The sequence below is a fragment of the Oncorhynchus nerka genome, linkage group LG24, assembly GCF_034236695.1.
Source record: "Oncorhynchus nerka isolate Pitt River linkage group LG24, Oner_Uvic_2.0, whole genome shotgun sequence".
Lineage (NCBI taxonomy): Eukaryota > Metazoa > Chordata > Actinopteri > Salmoniformes > Salmonidae > Oncorhynchus > Oncorhynchus nerka.
This window is the reverse complement of record NC_088419.1, coordinates 82,719,930-82,741,412: the sequence shown is the minus strand read 5'-3', so window position 1 is coordinate 82,741,412 and position 21,483 is coordinate 82,719,930. Positions and strand designations below refer to the sequence as shown.

General features: G+C 45.2%; 1 protein-coding gene across 1 annotated transcript in view; it reads left to right on the top strand.

The window, feature by feature from the left end:
• raver2 (ribonucleoprotein, PTB-binding 2) overlaps positions 1-21,483 on the top strand; it is a 287,019-nt gene that overhangs the window by 75,067 nt on the left and 190,469 nt on the right. The window contains exon 4 of the mRNA XM_065009214.1: positions 21,024-21,215. Within this exon, the coding sequence (XP_064865286.1) occupies positions 21,024-21,215 (192 nt within the window). The remainder of the gene's footprint in view (positions 1-21,023; positions 21,216-21,483) is intronic.

Sequence of the window (21,483 nt, the reverse complement as noted above, 5' to 3'; positions counted from 1 at the left end):
CTGACGAGCCGGCGGAGGCAGGGGAGCCTGCAGATCCGGCGAAGGCTTGAGAGACTGACGAGCCGGCGGAGGCAGGGGAGCCTGGAGATCCGGCGAAGGCTTGAGAGACTGACGAGCCGGCGGAGGCAGGGGAGCCTGGAGATCCGGCGAAGGCTTGAGAGACTGACGAGCCGGCGGAGGCAGGGGAGCCTGGAGATCAGGCGAAGGCTTGAGAGACTGACGAGCCGGCGGAGGCAGGGGAGCCTGGAGATCAGGCGAAGGCTTGAGAGACTGACGAGCCGGCGGAGGCAGGGGAGCCTGGAGATCTGGCGAAGGCTTGAGAGACTGACGAGCCGGCGGAGGCAGTGGAGCCTGGAGATCTGGCTGAGGCATGTAAACCTGTAGTGGCTCCCGGACCCAACGTCATTCCACCTGACACAAAAACACTAAAAACACTCCCTGATGCTTCCCGTAGGTGAGCCGTTATTCTGTAACGATGTGCTCTGAGAGTCAAGTTCAGAGAGTGAGTTTTTTAATAAATAAACACATAATACAAAATAATAAACACAGACAACGCACAGAACTGACACAGAAACAGAAACAATAACGCCTGGGGAAGGAACCAAAGGGAGTGACATATATAGGGGAGGAACCGAAGGGAGTGACAGATATTGGGAAGGTAATCAGGGGAGTGACAGATATAGGGAAGGAACCGAAGGGAGTGACAGATATAAGGAAGGAAATCAGGGGAGTGATGGAGTCCAGGTGAGTGATGACGGTGACAGGTGTGCGCCATCACGAGCAGCCTGGTGACCTAGAGGCCGGAGAGGGAGCACACATGACATTACTGCCTTATTCCCTCATCAATCTACACACAATAACGCATAATGAAAAAGCAAAAACTGATTTTTAGAAATGTTTTAAATAAATAATAATAATATCACATGTACATAAGTATTCAGAACCTTTACTCAGTACTTTATAGAAGCAGTGATCACAGCCTCTAGTCTTCTTGGGTATGACGCTACAAGCTTGGCACACCTGTATTTGGGGAGTTTCTCCCATTCTTCTCTGCAGATCCTCTCAGGCTCTGTCAGGTTGGATGGGGAGCGTCACTGCACACCTATTTTCAGGTCTCTCCAGAGATGTTCGATCAGGTTCAAGTCCGGGCTCTGGCTGGGCCACTCAAGGACATTCAGAGTCCCGAAGCCACTCATGCGTTGTCTTTGCTGTGTGCTTAGGGTCATTGTCCTGTTGGAAGGTGAACCTTCGCCCCAGTCTGAGGGCATAGGCCCAACCACTTGGGAGCCAGGCCCGGCCAATCAGAATTTGTTTTTCCCCACGAAAGGGCTTTATTACAGACAGAAATACTCATCAGCTGTCCGGGTGGTGATGTGGGATTTGGAGGTCCTGGGCTGGCGTGGTTGCACGTGGTCTGCGGTTGTCAGGCCGGTTGGATGTACTGCCAAATTCTCTAAAATGATGAGGCGACTTATGGTAGAAAAATTAACATTCAATTCTCTGGCAACAGCTCTGGTGGATATTCCTGCTGTCAGCATGCCAATTGCTTGCCCCCTCAAAATATCTGTGGCATTGTGTCACGTCCTGACCATAGAAAACCTGTATTTTCTATGGTAGAGTAGGTCAGGGCGTGACTAGGGGTTTTTGTTCTAGTTTATATTTTCTATGTGGGGTTCTAAGTTTGATTTTCTATGTTGGTGATTTGTATGATTCCCAATTAGAGGCAGCTGGTTATCGTTGTCTCTATTTGGGAATCATACTTAAGTAGCATTTTTTCCACCTGTGGGTTATGGGATATTGTTTGTATGTTTGTGTTTTGAGTTAGTGCACATAGCATATCTGTAGTCACGGTTCACTGTTAGTGTATTGTTTATTTGTTTTTGTCGTTGCTTAGTTTCACTTTCATTAAGATATGTGGAACTCAACATACCAAGATAATCCATCCACCTGACAGGTGTGGAATATCAAGAAGCTGATTAAACAGCATGATCCTTACAAAGGTTCACCTTGTGCTGAGGACAATAAAAAGCCACTCTAAAATGTGCAGTTTTGCCACATAACACAATGTGACACGTTGTTCGTAATAATGATGATTGGACCAAGGCAAAACTGCACATTTTAGAGTGGCTTTTTATTGTCCCCAGCACAAGGTGAACCTTTGTAAGGATCATGCTGTTTCATCAGCTTCTTGATATTCCACACCTGTCAGGTGGATGGATTATCTTGGTAAAGGAGAAATGTTCACTAACAAGAATGTAAACAAATGTTGCTTTTATTTCAGCTCATGAAACATGGGAGCAACACTTTACATGTTGCGTTTATATTTTTGTTCAGTAATACATGTAATGCAACTCTCAGATATAGGACAGACACTTCAGAACAATCTTCCTTTATTTTTTTCTTGCCTATCTCTTTATCCATGTGTTATGCTGTTATTAAATGCGTTTCTATGGGCTAATAGCAGTAAAGCAAATCATTGTTACATTTTTTTTATATACCTTCAGGGGGTCCTAAAATCCCAAATCAAATAGCTACAGTTGAAGTCGGAAGTTTACATACACTTAGGTTGGAGTCATTAAAACTTGTTTTTCAACCACCAATTTCTTGTTAACTTCTTGCGTCGAGCCATCCCGGATCCGGGAGCGTGAGTACAGCCTCAAGCCCATTACCATAACGCAACGTTAACTATTCATGAAAATCGCAAATGAAATGAAATCAATATGCTAGCTCTCAAGCTTAGCCTTTTGTTAACAACACTGTCATCTCAGATTTTCAAAATATGCTTCTCAACCATAGCAAAACAAGCATTTATGTAACAGTATTGATAGCTAGCATAGCATTTAGCGTTAGCATTCAGCAGGCAACATTTTCACAAAAACCAGAAAAGCATTCAAATAAAATCATTTACCTTTGAAGAACTTCGGATGTTTTCAATGAGGAGACTCTCAGTTAGATAGCAAATGTTCAGTTTTTCCTGAAAGATTATTTGTTTAGGACAAATCGCTCCATTTTCTGCGTCACGTTTAGCTACGAAAAAAACCTGTATCCAGGATTGTGTAAATCTATCCGCAAGCTCATTAGCATAACACAACGTTAACTATTCATGAAAATCGCAAATGAAATGAAATCAATATGCTAGCTCTCAAGCTTAGCCTTTTGTTAACAACACTGTCATCTCAGATTTTCAAAATATGCTTCTCAACCATAGCAAAACAAGCATTTGTGTAACAGTATTGATAGCCTAGCATAGGATTATGCCTGGCATTCAGCATGCAACATTTTCACAAAAACCAGAAAAGCATTCAAATAAAATCATTTACCTTTGAAGAACTTCAGATGTTTTCAATGAGGAGACTCTCAGTTAGATAGCAAATGTTCAGTTTTTACAAAAAGATTATTTGTGTTGACAAATCGCTCCGTTTTCTTCATCACGTTTGGGTAAGAAAAAAAACGAAAATTAAGTCATTAAAACGCGAACTTTTTTCCAAATTAACTCCATAATATCGACAGAAACATGGCAAACGATGTTTAGAATCAATCCTCAAGGTGTTTTTCACATATCTATCGATGATAAATCCTTCGTGGCAGTTGACTTTCTCTTCTGAAGAAATGGAACGCGCATGGACCTAGAGATTACGCAATAATTTTGACACAGGACACCGGGCGGACACCTGGTAAATGTAGTCTCTTATGGTCAATCTTCCAATGATATGCCTACAAATACGTCACAATGCTGCAGACACCTTGGAGAAACGACAGAAAGGGCAGGCTCATTCCTGGCGCATTCACAGCCATATAAGGAGACATTGGAACACAGCGCCTTCAGAATCTGGGGCATTTCCTGTATGAAACTTCATCTTGGTTTCGCCTGTAGCATTAGTTCTGGGGCACTCACAGATAATATCTTTGCAGTTTTGGAAACGTCAGAGTTTTTTCTTTCCAAAGGTGTCAATTACATGCATAGTCGAGCATCTTTTCGTGACAAAATATCTTGTTTAAAAAGGGAATGTTTTTTATCCAAAAATTAAAAGAGTGCCCCCTATCTCGAAGAAGTTAACAAACTATAGTTTATGCAAGTTGGTTAGGACATCTACTTTGTGCATGACACAAGTAATTTTTCCAACAATTGTTTACAGACAGATTATTTCACTTATAATTCACTGTATCACAATTCCAGTGGGTCAGAAGTTTACATACAAGTTGACTGTGCCTTTAAAACCGCTTAGAAAATTCCAGAAAATGATGTCATGGCTTTAGAAGCTTCTGATAGGCTAATTGACATGTTTTGAGTCAATTGGAGGTGTACCTGTGGATGTATTTCAAATCCTACCTTCAAACTCCTCACCTCAGATGTCCCGCTTCCTGGTTGTATTTTTCTCAAGGATTTGCCTGCCATATGAGTTCTGTTATACTCACAGACATCATTCAAACAGTTTTAGAAACTTCAGTGTTTTCTATCCAATACTACTAATAATATGCATATATTAGCATCTGGGACAGAGTAGCAGGCAGTTTACTCTGGGCACCTTATTCATCCAAGCTACTCAATGCTGCCCCCCTTTTCACCAATAAGTTTTTAAGGACAACAAAGTCAAGATATTGGAGTGGCCATCACAAAGCCCTGACCTCATACCTATAGAAAATTTGTGAGCAGAACTGAAAAAGTGTGTGCGAGCAAGGAGGCCTACAAACCTGACTCAGTTACACCAGCTCTGTCAGGAGGAATGAGCCGAAATTTACCCTAGTTATTGTGGGAAGCTTGTGGAAGGCTACCAGAAACATTTGACCCAAGTTAAACAATTTAAAGGCAATGTTACCAAATACTAATTGAGTGTATGTAAACTTCTGACCCACTGGGAATGTGATGAAAGAAATACAATCTGAAATAAATCATTATGTCTAGTATTATTCTGACATTTCACATTCTTAAAATAAAGTGGTGATCCTAACTGACCTAAGACAGGGATTTTTACTTGGATTAAATGTCAGGAATTGTGAAAAACTGAGTTTAAATGTTTATGTAAACTTCCGACTTCAACTGTACATGATCCTTGGTATGACCATCTTAAAACATTTTCGTATGTTAACTTCGTGCAACAACAGGGTCATCAAATTAAGATCCTACACCTGTATGTGTCCATTCCCAGACATTGGTGATGTTAGCTCAGTAAGACTGAGGTAAATGACTTGCCAGAGACATGGAACATATGACAGTGTGCATGAGCATACTGTAGATAGTCTATAGAGGACCATGTGGCACGGCTGTGAAGGTCTGAGCACATATCCCGCTTTCTCTTTCTTGCTGTGTGTGTGTGCACTGATCTTTGTTTATGTAACAAGACTGATTCACTATGACATATCTGTTCCTGGTACACACACACACACACACACACACACACACACACACACACACACACACACACACACACACACACACACACACACACACACACACACACACACACACACACACACACACACACACACACACACACACGTCCACACACACACACACACACACACACACGTCCACAGTAGCTTGCCTTTATTTTTTTATATATTTTTTTACCTTTATTTAACCAGGCAAGTCAGTTAAGAACAAATTCTTATTTTCAATGACTGCCTAGGAACAGTGGGTTAACTGCCTGTTCAGGGGCAGAACGACAGATTTGTACCTTGTCAGCTCGGGGGTTTGAACTTGCAACCTTGTGGTTACTAGTCCAACGCTCTAACCACTAGGCTACCCTGCCGCCCCGATGATGTTGAAGAGGCAGAAGTAACCTTAACCCAAGGGGGAGATAAAATGCCAGAGTCTCAATTATATCATAGAGGGCATGGTTGGGGTGATGGGTCTCTCTGTAAACACATAGAACAATGGACATGGACAATGGACCAGGGAGGGAGGGAGGGAGAGGTCACTTCAACCAAAGGCTCTTTGGACCCTCTCACTATAAATTCATATTAGCAGGTGACAGGGAAAGCTATTGCACATTGGCCAGCTGTATGTGTTTTATTTACCTAGTCCCCTTTAAGAGTTTATCATTGGACGAGTGCAACAGAGTGGGAGAAAGAGAGAGTTTTTACCTGTTAAAGCATAATTAACTTATGTAGATGTGTATGTTTATGTGTATGACTGTGCACCCTGCTAGGGATGGTGCTGGTGTCAGTTGTGAGGGTTTGGTTTCCCTCTCAGCTGCTTGACACCCAGCTAAATGACAGTCCCTACTTTCTGTACTATAAATAAAACTCTCAGAGTCAGACCAGTGCATTACACACACACACACACACACACACACACACACACACACACACACACACACACACACACACACACACACACACACACACACACACACACACACACACACACACACACACACACACACACACACACACACACACACACACACACACACACACACACACACACACACACACACACACACACACACACACACACACACACACACACACACTTGATTGAGCAGAAGGTGAATGAACATAACAGCTTGGTGTGTATGTGTGTGCATCTCTCTCTCTCTCTCTCTCTCTCTCTTTGTCACTCATTCGCTCTCTCTTGCTTTGCAAACATCACTCACTCACTGGAGTGACATATGTGTGTTCTATGTCCCTCCCTCATTCCCTTCCTCAGGGTGTTGATTTGGTAGACTGGTAAGGAGGAGAGGAAGGTCATTTATTTCCATAGAGTATGGCTAATGTATTCTGATGGCCTATCGACCTCCTCCTCCACAGCTCTGCTCTTCAGACTGGGGGGACTGACAGACGAGTGGGAGTGTACGAGAGGAAATGTGGGGTGAGAGGATGGGGGATAAGCAACAACTGACTTATGAGTCATGACTGAACTCTTATGAGAGCAGCTGTGTTATTGTGTGGTGAATCTCTGCTATATGCGATTCAGTCCAGTTGTGTCCTGCCTTGTCTTACCGTTCCATCCAGCTGAACAGTGACTGGTGGTGATCTGGAAGCATGTTATGCCCATTGGTCTGCATTAGCTACTAGGCTGGCATCTAAATGTTGTATGAAAGGACTCAGGGCCCTACAAGGGTGAGAAGGTCTGATGCATTATTTAACTCATCCCTTCTGCTGATTGGCTGACATACAGTAAGTACCAGGATGTATGGCTCCTTGTCCTATTACAGTGGGCTTAAATGGACTCTTTTCCAGACAGGGGCATAACTAACTCCCTCCTTCACTCCATCCATCTATCCATCTATCTTTTCACCAATCCTCCCTCCCTCCCAATCGTATTTCCCTCCTTCCTCCATCCTTCTCTCTTTCCTTCTCTCCCTCCCTCTGTCCCTGTTAGTTGTATTGATGGACAGTAACTGTAAAGTAATAATAGCTGTCAGGAGAAATGATCTGCTGGTGCTTACTGGAAATCAGTCTGTACTTCATGAGGAAGAAACTGCTCTGTCACTGGAAATCAGCCTGTACTTCACGAGGAAGAAACTGCTCTGTCACTGGAAATCAGCCTGTACTTCACGAGGAAGAAACTGCTCTGTCACTGGAAACCAGCCTGCAATTCATGAGGAAGAAACTGCTCTGTCACTGGAAATCAGCCTGTACTTCACGAGGAAGAAACTGCTCTGTCACTGGAAAACAGCCTGCACTTCATGAGGAAGAAACTGCTCTGTCACTGGAAAACAGCCTGCACTTCATGAGGAAGAAACTGCTCTGTCACTGGAAATCAGCCTGTACTTCATGAGGAAGAAACTGCTCTGTCACTGGAAATCAGCCTGCACTTCATGAGGAAGAAACTGCTCTGTCACTGGAAATCAGCCTGTACTTCATGAGGAAGAAACTGCTCTGTCACTGGAAAACAGCCTGCACTTCATGAGAAAGAAACTGCTCTGTCTGTCACTGAGGAAGAAACTGCTCTGTCACTGGAAACCAGCCTGCACTTCATGAGGAAGAAACTGCTCTGTCACTGGAAACCAGCCTGCACTTCATGAGGAAGAAACTGCTCTGTCACTGGAAACCAGCCTGCACTTCATGAGGAAGAAACTGCTCTGTCACTGGAAACCAGCCTGCACTTCATGAGGAAGAAACTGCTCTGTCACTGGAAACCAGCCTGCACTTCATGAGGAAGAAACTGCTCTGTCACTGGAAAACAGCCTGCACTTCATGAGGAAGAAACTGCTCTGTCACTGGAAATCAGCCTGCACTTCATGAGGAAGAAACTGCTCTGTCACTGCTTCAGTACTGAGAAGACTAGTGCTTTTTTTCTGTTTGTTTTTGATTGTGTGTTTATTTGTCTGAGTCTGAGAGAGAAAGGCTGGTGGAGTAGGAGTAGCAGTACTGTACTATCATAGCTCAGGTGGAGTAGCAGTACTGTACTGTATTACATCTATCATAGCTTAGGTGGATTCTGTGGAAGCCAGCCACTTTGATAATGGTCTGAAAAGAGCTCTTTCAGAATCTGCTGAGAGAGAGAGAGAGAGAGAGAGAGAGAGAGAGAGAGAGAGAGAGACTTTTAACTTTTGGTCTTTCTTTATTGAAACATTCTCAATTCATTTAAAACTCACCCCCCCACTCCTAAAATAAAAAATAAAATAAAAATATATCCTGTACAAATCACCATACACAAAAACCCTCTCCTACAACCGTATATCCAAAACATCTTCCCCAGCAATACAGACAGCCCCCCCAACACACCATATCTCCTCAAACATCTCCACACATTTGATCATTTTATAGAACTCAAACTCAACCCTAAGGCGCGCAGAGACCATCCCATTAAACAGTAGTAAAGGGTCTGTTATCCCCCCACCTTTGACCCTGTTCCTCCTTGTTAGCCAAATAGCTAACTTTGCCTGAGCAAACAGAAAATTCAACAAAACACATTTTTCTTTCTCCTTACTCGAATACCTGTATCCCATTATAAACATCCCAACAGCAAAAACCACCCCAACCTGTCACACAGACATTCCAACAGAGACATTAATGGCATTAACCTGGTGCACACAGAAAACACATGAATTACAGTTTCTTTCATTTGACAGAAAAGACACCCCTGCCCAATTCCCGGATCAACCCGTGCCAACCAGCTGTTAGTGGCCAGGGCTCCATGAAGAACCCTCCACTGGAGGTCCCCTGACCTCTTTGGTACTGGGGGTTTGTAGAGCGCCCTCCATCTAAAACCCACCATACTCTCCGCCCCACATACCCCCTGCCACTGATGTGCCTTCACTCCTGTTAGGCTTCTAATGCTCCTAACCTTAACGCAGAGGTTGTAGAGGGCTTTACCTCCCACCCCTCAAACTCCCCAGGCTCGGAGTGTTAAAATCTAACAAGTCCTCTAGACCCCCTTGCCAGTCTCCAGTCTCTGCCGTCACCTGCAGTGGCGGGAACATTGGTGGCCCCTCTCCCTTTGGCCTCTCAAACACCCCCTTACCGGCTCAGACAGTGCCTCCTGGACCTCCTCCAGGAATCTCTCCAGCAGCCTAAGAGACTCTATTCCTGTTTGTTGCGCCAAGACCTCCGGGGTTTTCCACCCCTCCTCTCCCAGCAGTCTCAGGTCACCCAGCCTTTGTAAACCCCCTGCCATCAGTTGCCTCTGCAGGGTGGCCGACTGAACCGATCTCAAAGGGATAGCTGGGTTGTGGAAGATAGGCTCCTCCCACACCCACTGCCCAGGCTCCACACCCCCTTCTCGTGTGGGCCTTAGCAGCTGCCAGGCCCTCAGCACCGCAGAGTAAAACTCTGAGAGACCTGCTGTACTCAGCCTCTCCAGCTTCATAAGGAACAGCTGCCGGTCCAACCCTAATCCGCCAGCTCTCCTCAGCAGCGCATGCTGGTTCCCTCCAGCCAACATCAGTGTGGTACAGCAGTCTCTGCACCGCCTTTAGTCGGAAAGCAGCCATCCTGCTCTCCAGTTCCACCAGGCCCTGTCCTCCTTCATGGACGGTCATGTACAAAACTGCTGCCTTCAGCCAGTGATGTCCCGACCAAAAGAAGTCCACCAGCTTGCGTTGCAGGTCTGCAAGCAGACCGGCGGGGGGTTGAGGACAGCCAGTTTATGCCACAAGGAAGATGCCACCAGGTTGTTGATTATCAGCACCCTCCCTCTATATGACACTTGGGACAGGAGCCACCTCCACCTGGCCAGTCTTGACACCACTGCCTGTGACAGCCCCTCCCAGTTCTTGCTGACCCACCTCTCCGAGCCCAGGTACACCCCCAACACTTTAAGCCCTTCACAACCCCACTGCAAACCCCTGGAAGCAGAGGAGGAGCCCTATCCCCCATGCCCCACATAACAGAGCTTTGCTCTTTCCCCAGTTTACCTTAGCTGATGAAGCTCCCTCATACACCTTCAGACTGGTCTCTAGTTCCTGCATATCTTGCCCATCCCTGACCATCACAGAAACATCATCTGCATATGCTGAGACTGCTATTCCTGTCACCACATCCATGCCTGTCCAGCACACTCCCCGCAGTCTCCTGCATAGCAGTCCTAAAAAAGGCTCAATGGCTATTGTGTACAGCTGCCCAGATAGAGGGCATCCTTGTCTAATGCCCCGTCTCACCCAGACTGGCCTACTGAGCCCCCCTCCCACCTTAACCATAAATGATGCCCCAGCATACAACAGCTTCACACAGGTCACAAAACTCTTCCCAAACCCAAACACAGACATCACATTAAACAGATACTCATGATCCACTCTATCAAAAGCCTTCTCTTGATCTAAAGAGACCAGTCCAAAGTTCACATTAGAACCTCTCGACAAGTCCAACATGTCCCTAATCAAGAACAAGTTGTCCGTGATTGAGCGTCCCGGTACACAATATGTCTGGTCCTTGTGTATTATAGAGTCCAGATGGGACTTCAGTCTGTTAGAGAGGACCTTGGCAAAAATCTTGTAGTCCGCACAGAGTAATGCCACAGGCCTCCAGTTCTTAAGTTCACACAAGTCCCCTTTTTTGGGCAGGAGAGTCAGAGCCGCCCGACGGCAGCTCATCGGCAACTCTCCTACCCCGACGCATTCACGCAAAAGAAATCCTGTCCAATTGTTCCCCAGAATTTTTGGTAAAATTCCACTGGAAGTCCATCGACCCCGGGTGCACGACCGGGGGACATCTGGGTTACTGCCTCTGCCAGTTCATGTGACAACAGAGGAATGTCCATTTCATCCCTCTGTGCCCGAGAGAGCTTAGGGAGTTCTGCGAACAAGACCTGAGCACACATAGGATCACACATTTCTGCCCTATACAATTCAGTATAAAACTCCACAGTCCGCTCCCGCATCTCCCCCACCACAGAGGTCACCCGCCCATCAGACAGCCGTAGACAATGCATACCCTTGGCTTCACTGCTCTGTCTTTCCAAACCAAAGAAGAAGGAGCTGGGAGCATCCATCTCCTTGAGCATGGAGAACCTAGCTCTTACAAGTGCCCCTTTTGCTTTAACCTGGAAAAAACTGCCCAGGTCCCTACGTGGTCGGCTAAGTTAGCCTGGAGGCCTACATTGCCTTGCCCCACCATCTCTACCTCCATCTCACTAATACACCGCTCTAGTTCCCCCAATACTCGCCTAGCCTCTGAGGATGAGAGAGCTGTGTACTGTTGACAGAAAAGCCGAATTTGCACTTTCCCCACATCCCACCATTGACTCAGAGACTCATACTCCTCTCTTCGCTGCCCCCATCTTTCCCAAAAAGCCTGGAAACCTGAGCAAAAAGTGGCATCTTGTAAGAGCTTTACATTGAACTTCCAATAAGATGCCTGCCGGGGCCCTGGTGAAATAGACAGCCGAGCCATGGTTATGTGGTGATCCGAAAACCCAGCTGGGAGAATGGTAGCACCCAGCAGCCTATTGCTCTGATTCCTGGACATGTAAAAACGATCAAGTCGAGCTGCACTCACCCTAGCCCCAAAAACCTTCACCCACGTATACTGTCTTGTGTTTGGATGTTTAGTTCTCCAAACATCCACTAGGTCAAACTGATTAAAGATGTCCCTTAACACTCCCACTGACACTGAATGAGGCTCTTCCCCATTTCTGTCTTTTGTCAAATCCATTGTACAGTTCCAGTCACCTCCGATCACCAGCGTCTCCTCAGGCGCTACTTGTGAGAGTTCCTGTCTAAGACTCCCAAATAGAACCCCTCTTTCTCTCCCTGTGTTAGGCGCATACACATTTATAAAGACAAAACACATGTTGTTAATTTCTGCTTTAACAACAAGCAACCTACCCCTACACACCTCCTTTGAGAGCAAATTTTTACAGCCAGACCCGGTGCAAAAGGACTGCCACCCCTGCACTAAGATTTGTCCCATGGCTCAACACACTTGCCCCTTTCCACCAGAGCCCCCAATCAACTTCATTCACCACATCACTATGCGTCTCCTGCAGAAACAACACCTGTACTTTTTTTTGTTTTACACATTCACCCAACACACTCCTCTTTCCCGCATCTCTGGCGCCATTTATATTGAGCGAGCCTACCCGAAGAGTCTCCATAAGAAGTGGGAGAAAAGCCAGCAGAGAAATAGACCAATAGCAAAGCTCAAAAAGCCCCAGTGTCAGTAAGAAATTAAACATTTAAACAGTGTCTGAAGGTAAACCTTTACGCACTGTTGTGACCCACTTCCTCAACCTAAACCGTTTCCTGGGTGAGAGGACACCATGCCCCTCATGTTGTACTGATCTTACAAACTTTCTAGGATCAGGAAAAAAAGCCTCAAGATTAACTTTTTTCCCCTTAGTCTCATTCAGGAACCTTGTCAGTTCTCTCAACGTGTACTTAGACCCCTCTGGTTGACTGGCTGTCAGCTCCGGGCCAATTGAAGAGGAGTCTGAAAAAAATAACTCCTCATCCTCTTCCTCAGACTCACTTTCCTCCTCTTCTCTATCTCCCACCCTGACCACCTGCCCTTTCTCTCTGGTTAGGGCCTCACCCACAGCAACAGGCAACATTTCCATGGTGCCTTTGTCCACACCCTTTTTCCTTTTCCTCTTGACACCCTCCTCCTCCCCCCCTAATCTCTTACACTTCCCCACTATACTCTCCTCATCCACTAGAATAACCTGACTAGACGCAGTATCATCTGCACCACCCTCCATAGCATGACTAGGGCCAGCCTCATCTGCACCACCCTCCATAGCATGTCTAGGGCCAGCCTCAGCTACCCCACCATCTCTAGCCTGACTAGACCCAGCCTCTGCTTCTCCACCATCTCTAGCCTGACTAGACCCAGCCTCCACTACCCTACCATCTCTAGCCTGACTAGACCCAGCCTCTGCTTCTCCACCATCTCTAGCCTGACTAGACCCAGCCTCCACTACCCTACCATCTCTAGCCTGACTAGGCCCAGCCTCATCTACACCACCATCTCTAGACTGACTAGGCCCAGCCTCTGCTGTCTGCATCTCCTTACCCCCTGCATTTTGACCTCGATTTCCCCCACTTGCGCTAGTACCCTCACTTTGTCTATGGCCTTTATGTGGGCACGCAAAGCACTTGTGCCCCAAATCCCCACATTCAAAACACCGCAGACTATCTGTGCTGGCAAAACCTGCATAGAGCCCCTCCCCATGCCTCACTTTGAAATGCACATTTAGCTGTTGCTCATTATTGTTCAGAAACATAAACACTTGCCTCCTGAACGAAACAACGTGCTTAACGGCATCTGCCTGAAAACCTGCTGACAGTACACAGAAACCGCTAGCAAACTTACCAAAACGACTCAGCTCTTTCCTAATTTGATCATCCGTAATAAACGGAGGCAAATTTGCCACTACAACTCTTGTTGAAGGGGTAGAGAGAGGTGAAATTGACACCAACACATCCCTTACAAATATTCCGCTAGCAATTAGCCTACCGACCAAATTAGCCCTTTTCATGAACACAACCACCGCTTTGTTCATTCTAGAAGCAGAATGTATAAACTCAGCTCCTACCTGTTCACCGACCGCGAGCAGAACCTCCTCCACCTTAACTCCGTTCTCAGGAACACACCTGAATCCATGCTGTATCGACAGCGTCTCCTCCGCGCTAGGCTGAGAAGCCATTGCGCACACAACACCTTCCAACCCCCAGGAAAGTTACTCTGTCCTCTTCCACCCTAACTTTGAAAAAAAACTTTGGATACCGCTAAAAACAAATATTGCATTAACCCTCCACCATAGAAAATAACATGTAAAGAAAAGAATCAAGAAAGTTAGTTAGGCTAGAGCTCTCCACACCAAACACCCAAACTCCAAAAACACCCAGCATGCACCGAGAGAGAGAGAGAGAGAGAGAGAGAGAGAGAGAGAGAGTGAGAGAGAGAGAGAGAGGTCAGGATTTTTCAGCATTTTCTTTAAAAAAAAGATAGATTAAGAGTTAGATAAACTTGGATTTTTTGTCTGGAACACATACTGGATTCTACCCTCTACAATATAACCCCTACTTCAAATCAAAACTTAAAACCTACAACCTGATTTTGGACGGAATTACGGAATCACCTGGAAGGTTCACAACTACCAATGATTTTTACTCTATACAGCAAATTCTCTGGAAAACAACAGAAACCTGAAAACACCATCCAACCTGGAACTGAGTGAGTAATGTTTAGTCTGAAACTATATCTTATTTCCAAAAGCCAAGAAGAAAAATACACAACATTACTTTATAAGGACTGAATTCTAACATAATTCTGCCAAGCTTGATTGATACACCTTCAACTAGAACTGAGAGTGAGAGGTGTCAAAGCCCATTAGCCCAACAATGGCAGGAGAGTCACACAGTCTACCCCAACCAAATGGAGAGGCCTTAGAAGCTCCCTCCCACTGTTCAGAGGTAATTAAAATACAGTACCCTTTGCATGTAAAGAATGATAAGACAAGAAAAGGTTACAAAATGAAGCTCCTTATGGAAAATCAAGAGACACTTTTTGCTGACTATTACAAAAATGGGAACATCAGCAACCTTATCTTCCACACAAACCATCCCCTGGCATTGCACAGTGCTATATTAGCACACTACCCCTTTGTTACGAGAGCGGGGATTAACGAGGGGTGGAAACTCAGAATACTTGATAACGAGGACTCTGAGTCAAGTAATATAAATATCTATAAGTCCGGAACAGTAATGGTACAGAGTAACCCCAAACAGTTTCAGCTGGACTTTCACCTAATCAAAGAATTAGCCCAGCAGGAGAAGCTCTCCCTTGATAAAGATACCTCCACCCCCAGCGGGTCAGACCAGACCTCTTCATTATGTAACCCCACAGACGAGCAACCCCCAGCAGAGAGTCAACCTCCCAGCACAGATTACCACTCCCTCATTGAAATGAAGGACAAATGGAGGAGAGGGTGAGGGGGACGGAGGAGAGGTTGAGGGGGACGGTGTGTGACAGAGAACAACCCACTAGAGAGGTGGCCACCCCCACAGAGAACCCAGCAGAACAGCCCACCTCAGCACCTGACAAAAGTTTCTACACCACAGCAGAACAGTCCACACCAGACCCTGACCATAGAGTCGACATCACAGCAGAACAGACAAATGAAGAACCACAAGCCCAGCGGCTCTCACCCCCTCTGAGCACCCCCCCTGTCAGCCACCCTGATAGCCCTTCTGACAACCCCCTCACACCCACTGAGGACAAACACAAGACACAGATTGTACTACTTATGGACTCAAATGGGAAATATATAGAAGAAAAAAAACTTTTTCCCAAACATAATGTGTCTAAACTCTGGTGTCCAAACACCCAGCGTGCCCTCGACCTTCTGTCTGGGGACCAACTAGGTTCACCCAGCCACATAATAATACACACAGGCACAAACGACCTGAGAGCACAGCAGGAAAGGGTGGCCACAGCACTGAAGGGAGTGATTGAAAAGGCTTCTTCTACTTTCCCCAACGCACAAGTGATTATCTCCACCCTGCTACCACGAAAAGACTTCCACCCTGCCACAATACAGCGGGTAAACGCAAGTATTTCCCGTGACTGTGCCTCAAAACCAAATGTTTTCCTGGCCCACCACTCCACCCTGGACTTGAACAGCCTCTATGACCAGGTCCACCTCTACAAGGCAGCAGTGCCCACCTTTGCCAGGACTCTAAAGGACATCGCTCTCAAACGTATCCCCAACACTTCACACAGGAGCAACAGATCAATAGACTCCCCACCCAGACCAGCGAGACACCCTCCCAGATCTGCAGGACCCCCCCTGGACCTACACATAGAGGACCCACGCCAAGAGAAATTACATCCAGACCACAGTACACCCAGACACATCCACACCCCCACCCCAACCAATCAACACCCCCCACGTCAACCATGCCCACACCCCATTTACGCCCCCACAGATCAGACCTATGCCACTCCTGCCCACCCCATGCACCCCACCCCCGCAAAGAGGACCTCAACATGGAAGCCACACATACGCCCAGGTAGTGAGCGGGCAAACAGTCCCAACCCCCACTCTCACACTCGCCCAAGCCAATGGCATGTACCAGATGCTCAGCAGGCTCTGCTCACACTTACTGGCCTGAGGCCAAACCACGACCAACAACATTGGACAATCTATGGAACAAAAAGCCTTCACTATATTATCCTGGAATATCCAAGGCCTGAGGTCATCTACCTTTGGCCTAAAGAGCAGAAACCCGGACTTCACCAAAGAAATCGGTAATACAGACATTGTCATCTTGCAAGAAACCTGGTATAGAGGAGACGGACCCACTGGTTGCCCTCTAGGTTACAGAGAGCTGGTAGTCCCATCCACCAAACTACCAGGTGTGAAACAGGGAAGGGACTCAGGGGGTATGCTAATTTGGTATAGAGCAGACCTAACTCACTCCATTAAATGAATCAAAACAGGAACATTCTACATTTGGCTAGAAATTCAAAAGGAAATTATCCTAACAGAGAAAAATGTCCTCCTGTATGCTACCTATATCCCCCCACTAGAATCCCCATATTTTAATGAAGACAGCTTCTCCATCCTGGAGGGCGAAATCAATCATTTCCAGGCCCAGGGACATGTACTAGTCTGTGGCGACCTAAATGCCAGAACCGGACAAGAACCTGACACCCTCAGCACACAGGGGGACAAACATCTGCCTGGAGGTGACAGCATCCCCTCCCACATATGCCCCCCTAGGCACAACTATGACAACATAACCAACAAAAACGGGTCACAACTCCTGCAGCTCTGTCGCACGCTGGGTATGTACATAGTCAACGGTAGGCTTCGAGGGGACTCCTATGGTAGGTACACCTATAGCTCATCTCTTGGCAGTAGTACCGTAGACTACTTTATCACTGACCTCAACCCAGAGTCTCTCAGAGCGTTCACAGTCAGCCCACTGACACCCCTATCAGACCACAGCAAAATCACAGTCTACTTAAACAGAGCAATACTCAATCATGAGGCATCAAAGCCAAAGGAACTGAGTAACATTAAGAAATGCTATAGATGGAAGGAATGCAGTTTGGAAACCTACCAAAAAACAATTAGGCAACAACAAATTCAATCCCTTTTAGACAATTTCCTGGGTAAAACGTTCCACTGTAATAGTGAAGGTGTAAACTTGGCAGTAGAAAATCTTAACAGTATATTTGACCTCTCAGCTTCCCTATCAAATCTAAAAATCTCAAATAGAAAACCGAAGAAAATTAACAATAATGACAAATGGTTTGATGAAGAATGCAAAAATCTAAGAAAGAAATTGAGAAACCTGTCCAACCAAAAACATAGAGACCCGGAAAACCTGAGTCTACGCCTTCACTATGGTGAATCACTAAAACAATACAGAAATACACTACGGAAAAAGAAGGAAAGGCATGTCAGAAATCAGCTCAATGCAATTGAAGAATCCATAGACTCTAACCACTTCTGGGAAAATTGGAAAACACTAAACAAACAACAACACGAAGAATTATCTATCCAAAATGGAGATGTATGGGTAAACCACTTCTCCAATCTTTTTGGTTCTATAACAAAGAATAAAGAGCAAAAACATATACATGATCAAATACAGATCTTAGAATCAACTATTAAAGACTACCAGAACCCACTGGATTCTCCAATTACATTGAATGAGTTACAGGACAAAATAAAAACCCTCCAACCCAAAAAGGCCTGTGGTGTCGATGGTATCCTCAATGAAATGATCAAATATACAGACAACAAATTCCAACTGGCTATACTAAAACTCTTTAACATCATACTTAGCTCTGGCATCTTCCCCAATATTTGGAACCAAGGACTGATCACCCCAATCCACAAAAGTGGAGACAAATTTGACCCCAATAACTACCGTGGAATATGTGTCAACAGTAACCTTGGGAAAATCCTCTGCATTATTATTAACAGCAGACTCGTACATTTCCTCAATGAAAACAATGTACTGAGCAAATGTCAAATTGGCTTCTTACCAAATTACCGTACAACAGACCATGTATTCACCCTGCACACCCTAATTGACAACCAAACAAACCAAAACAAAGGCAAAGTCTTCTCATGCTTTGTTGATTTCAAAAAAGCCTTCGACTCAATCTGGCATGAGGGTCTGCTATACAAACTGATGGAAAGTGGTGTTGGGGGTAAAACATATGACATTATAAAATCCATGTACACAAACAACAAGTGTGCAGTTAAAATTGTCAAAAAACACACACATTTCTTCACACAGGGTCGTGGGGTTAGACAGGGATGCAGCTTAAGCCCCTCCCTCTTCAACATATATATCAACGAATTGGCGCGGGCACTAGAAAAGTCTGCAGCACCCGGCCTCCCCCTGCTAGAATCCGAAGTCAAATGTTTGCTGTTTGCTGATGATCTGGTGCTTCTGTCACCAACCAAGGAGGGCCTACAGCAGCACCTAGATCTTATGCACAGATTCTGTCAGACCTGGGCCCTGACAGTAAATCTCAGTAAGACCAAAATAATGGTGTTCCAAAAAAGGTCCAGTCACCAGGACCACAAATACAAATTCCATCTAGACACTGTTGCCCTAGAGCACACAAAAAAACTATACATACCTTGGCCTAAACATCAGCGCCACAGGTAACTTCCACAAAGCTGCGAACGATCTGAGAGACAAGGCAAGAAGGGCATTCTATGCCATCAAAAGAAACATAAATTTCAACATACCAATTAGGATTTGGCAAAAATACTTGAATCAGTCATAGAGCCCATTGCCCTTTATGGTTGTGAGGTCTGGGGTCCGCTCACCAACCAAGACTTCACAAAATGGGACAAACACCAAATTGAGACTCTGCACGCAGAATTCTGCAAAAATATCCTCCGTGTACAACGTAAAACACCAAATAATGCATGCAGAGCAGAATTAGGCCGATACCCACTAATTATCAAAATCCAGAAAAGAGCCGTTAAATTCTACAACCACCTAAAAGGAAGCGATTCACAAACCTTCCATAACAAAGCCATCACCTACAGAGAGATGAACCTGGAGAAGAGTCCCCTAAGCAAGCTGGTCCTGGGGCTCTAAAACAAACACAAACACACCCTACAGAGCCCCAGGACAACAGCACAATTAGACCCAAACAAATCATGAGAAAACAAAAAGATAATTACTTAACACATTGGAAAGAATTAACAAAAAAACAGAGCAAACTAGAATGCTATTTGGCCCTACACAGAGAGTACACAGCGGCAGAATACCTGACCACTGTGACTGACCCAAAATTAAGGAAAGCTTTGACTATGTACAGACTCAGTGAGCATAGCCTTGCTATTGAGAAAGGCCGCCGTAGGCAGACATGGCTCTCAAGAGAAGACAGGCTATGTGCTCACTGCCCACAAAATGAGGTGGAAACTGAGCTGCACTTCCTAACCTCCTGCCCAATGTATGACCATATTACAGAGACATATTTCCCCCAGATTACACAGATCCACAAAGAATTCGAAAACAAATCCAATTTTGAAAAACTCCCATATCTACTGGGTGAAATTCCACAGTGTGCCATCACAGCAGCAAGATTTGTGACCTGTTGCCACGAGAAAAGGGCAACCAGTGAAGAACAAACATCATTGTAAATACAACCCATATTTATGCTTATTTATTTTATCTTGTGTCCTTTAACTATTTGTACATTGTATATATATATATAATATGACATTTGTAATGTCTTTACTGTTTCGAAACTTCTGTATGTGTAATGTTTACTGTTAATTTTTGTTGTTTTTCACTTTATATATTCACTTTGTATGTTGTCTACCTCACTTGCTTTGGCAATGTTAACACATGTTTCCCATGCCAATAAAGCCCTTGAATTGAATTGAAATTGAATTGAATTGAGAGAGAGAGAAATACAGAGAGAGAGAGAGACCCCTCTGATAGATGTAATATAGTACAGTACTGCTACTCCACCTGAGCTATGATAGATGTAATACAGTACTGCTACTCCACCTGAGCTATGATAGATGTAATACAGTACTGCTACTCCACCTGAGCTATGATAGATGTAATACAGTACAGTACTGCTACTCCACCTGAGCTATGATAGATGTAATACAGTACAGTACTGCTACTCCACCTGAGCTATGATAGATGTAATACAGTACAGTACTGCTACTCCACCTGAACTATGATAGATGTAATACATTACAGTACTGCTACTCCACCTGAGCTATGATAGATGTAATACAGTACAGTACTGCTACTCCACCTGAGCTATGATAGATGTAATACATTACAGTACTGCTATTCCACCTGAGCTATGATAGATGTAATACAGTACTACTACTCCACCTGAGAGAGAGTATTGGGAATGTGTCAGAGTTGGATGTGAGTTAGAGCTCATCTTGTGAGAGTATACTGCCAGTCACTGTGAAGGCTACACAAGGTTGTTGCTTTATTCTGTACACACTGCGCTGATTGTGAGGGGAATAAGAGAGTGTTGGAAATGCATTGTGCAAGGGTTATATGTTGGTATGTACTTGTTTTTACTGTTGTCAGTTTGTTTGTTTGTAGCCCTGTGCTGTTGAGAGGGAGATGTGTGTAACGTGTGTGTATAACGTGTGTGTGTTTTCTGTGTTTCAGCTAGCCCAGGATGAGGGCAGCCCGGTGCGAGGGTTCGGGGTGGTGGAGTATGAGAGTGCAGAGCAGGCGGAGGCCATACTGATAGAGATGGACAGAACACTGGTGGGAGGACAGGAGATCCGTCTCTCTCTCTGCACCCCCGGAACCTCAGGCAGGAGCACATTGGCAGCGCTCATTGCTGCTCAGGGTGTGGTAAGTAACTTGTCTAGAAGGACAAATTGCATACACGCACGGACACACACACATACATACACACACATACACAAGCATGGCCACTTGTGCACACACAATACTGTATGTTTAATGCAAATCTGGATAAACAATAGTGCTGAGTGATTAACCAAAAGTTATTTAAACAACTTATTGACCAATGTTGGTTCAATTATTTTAATTCCATTTTGTTTTTTGTTTTTTCTGTGAACTCAATGCGCACATTGTGCAGTTTCTGTAGAGATGTCAG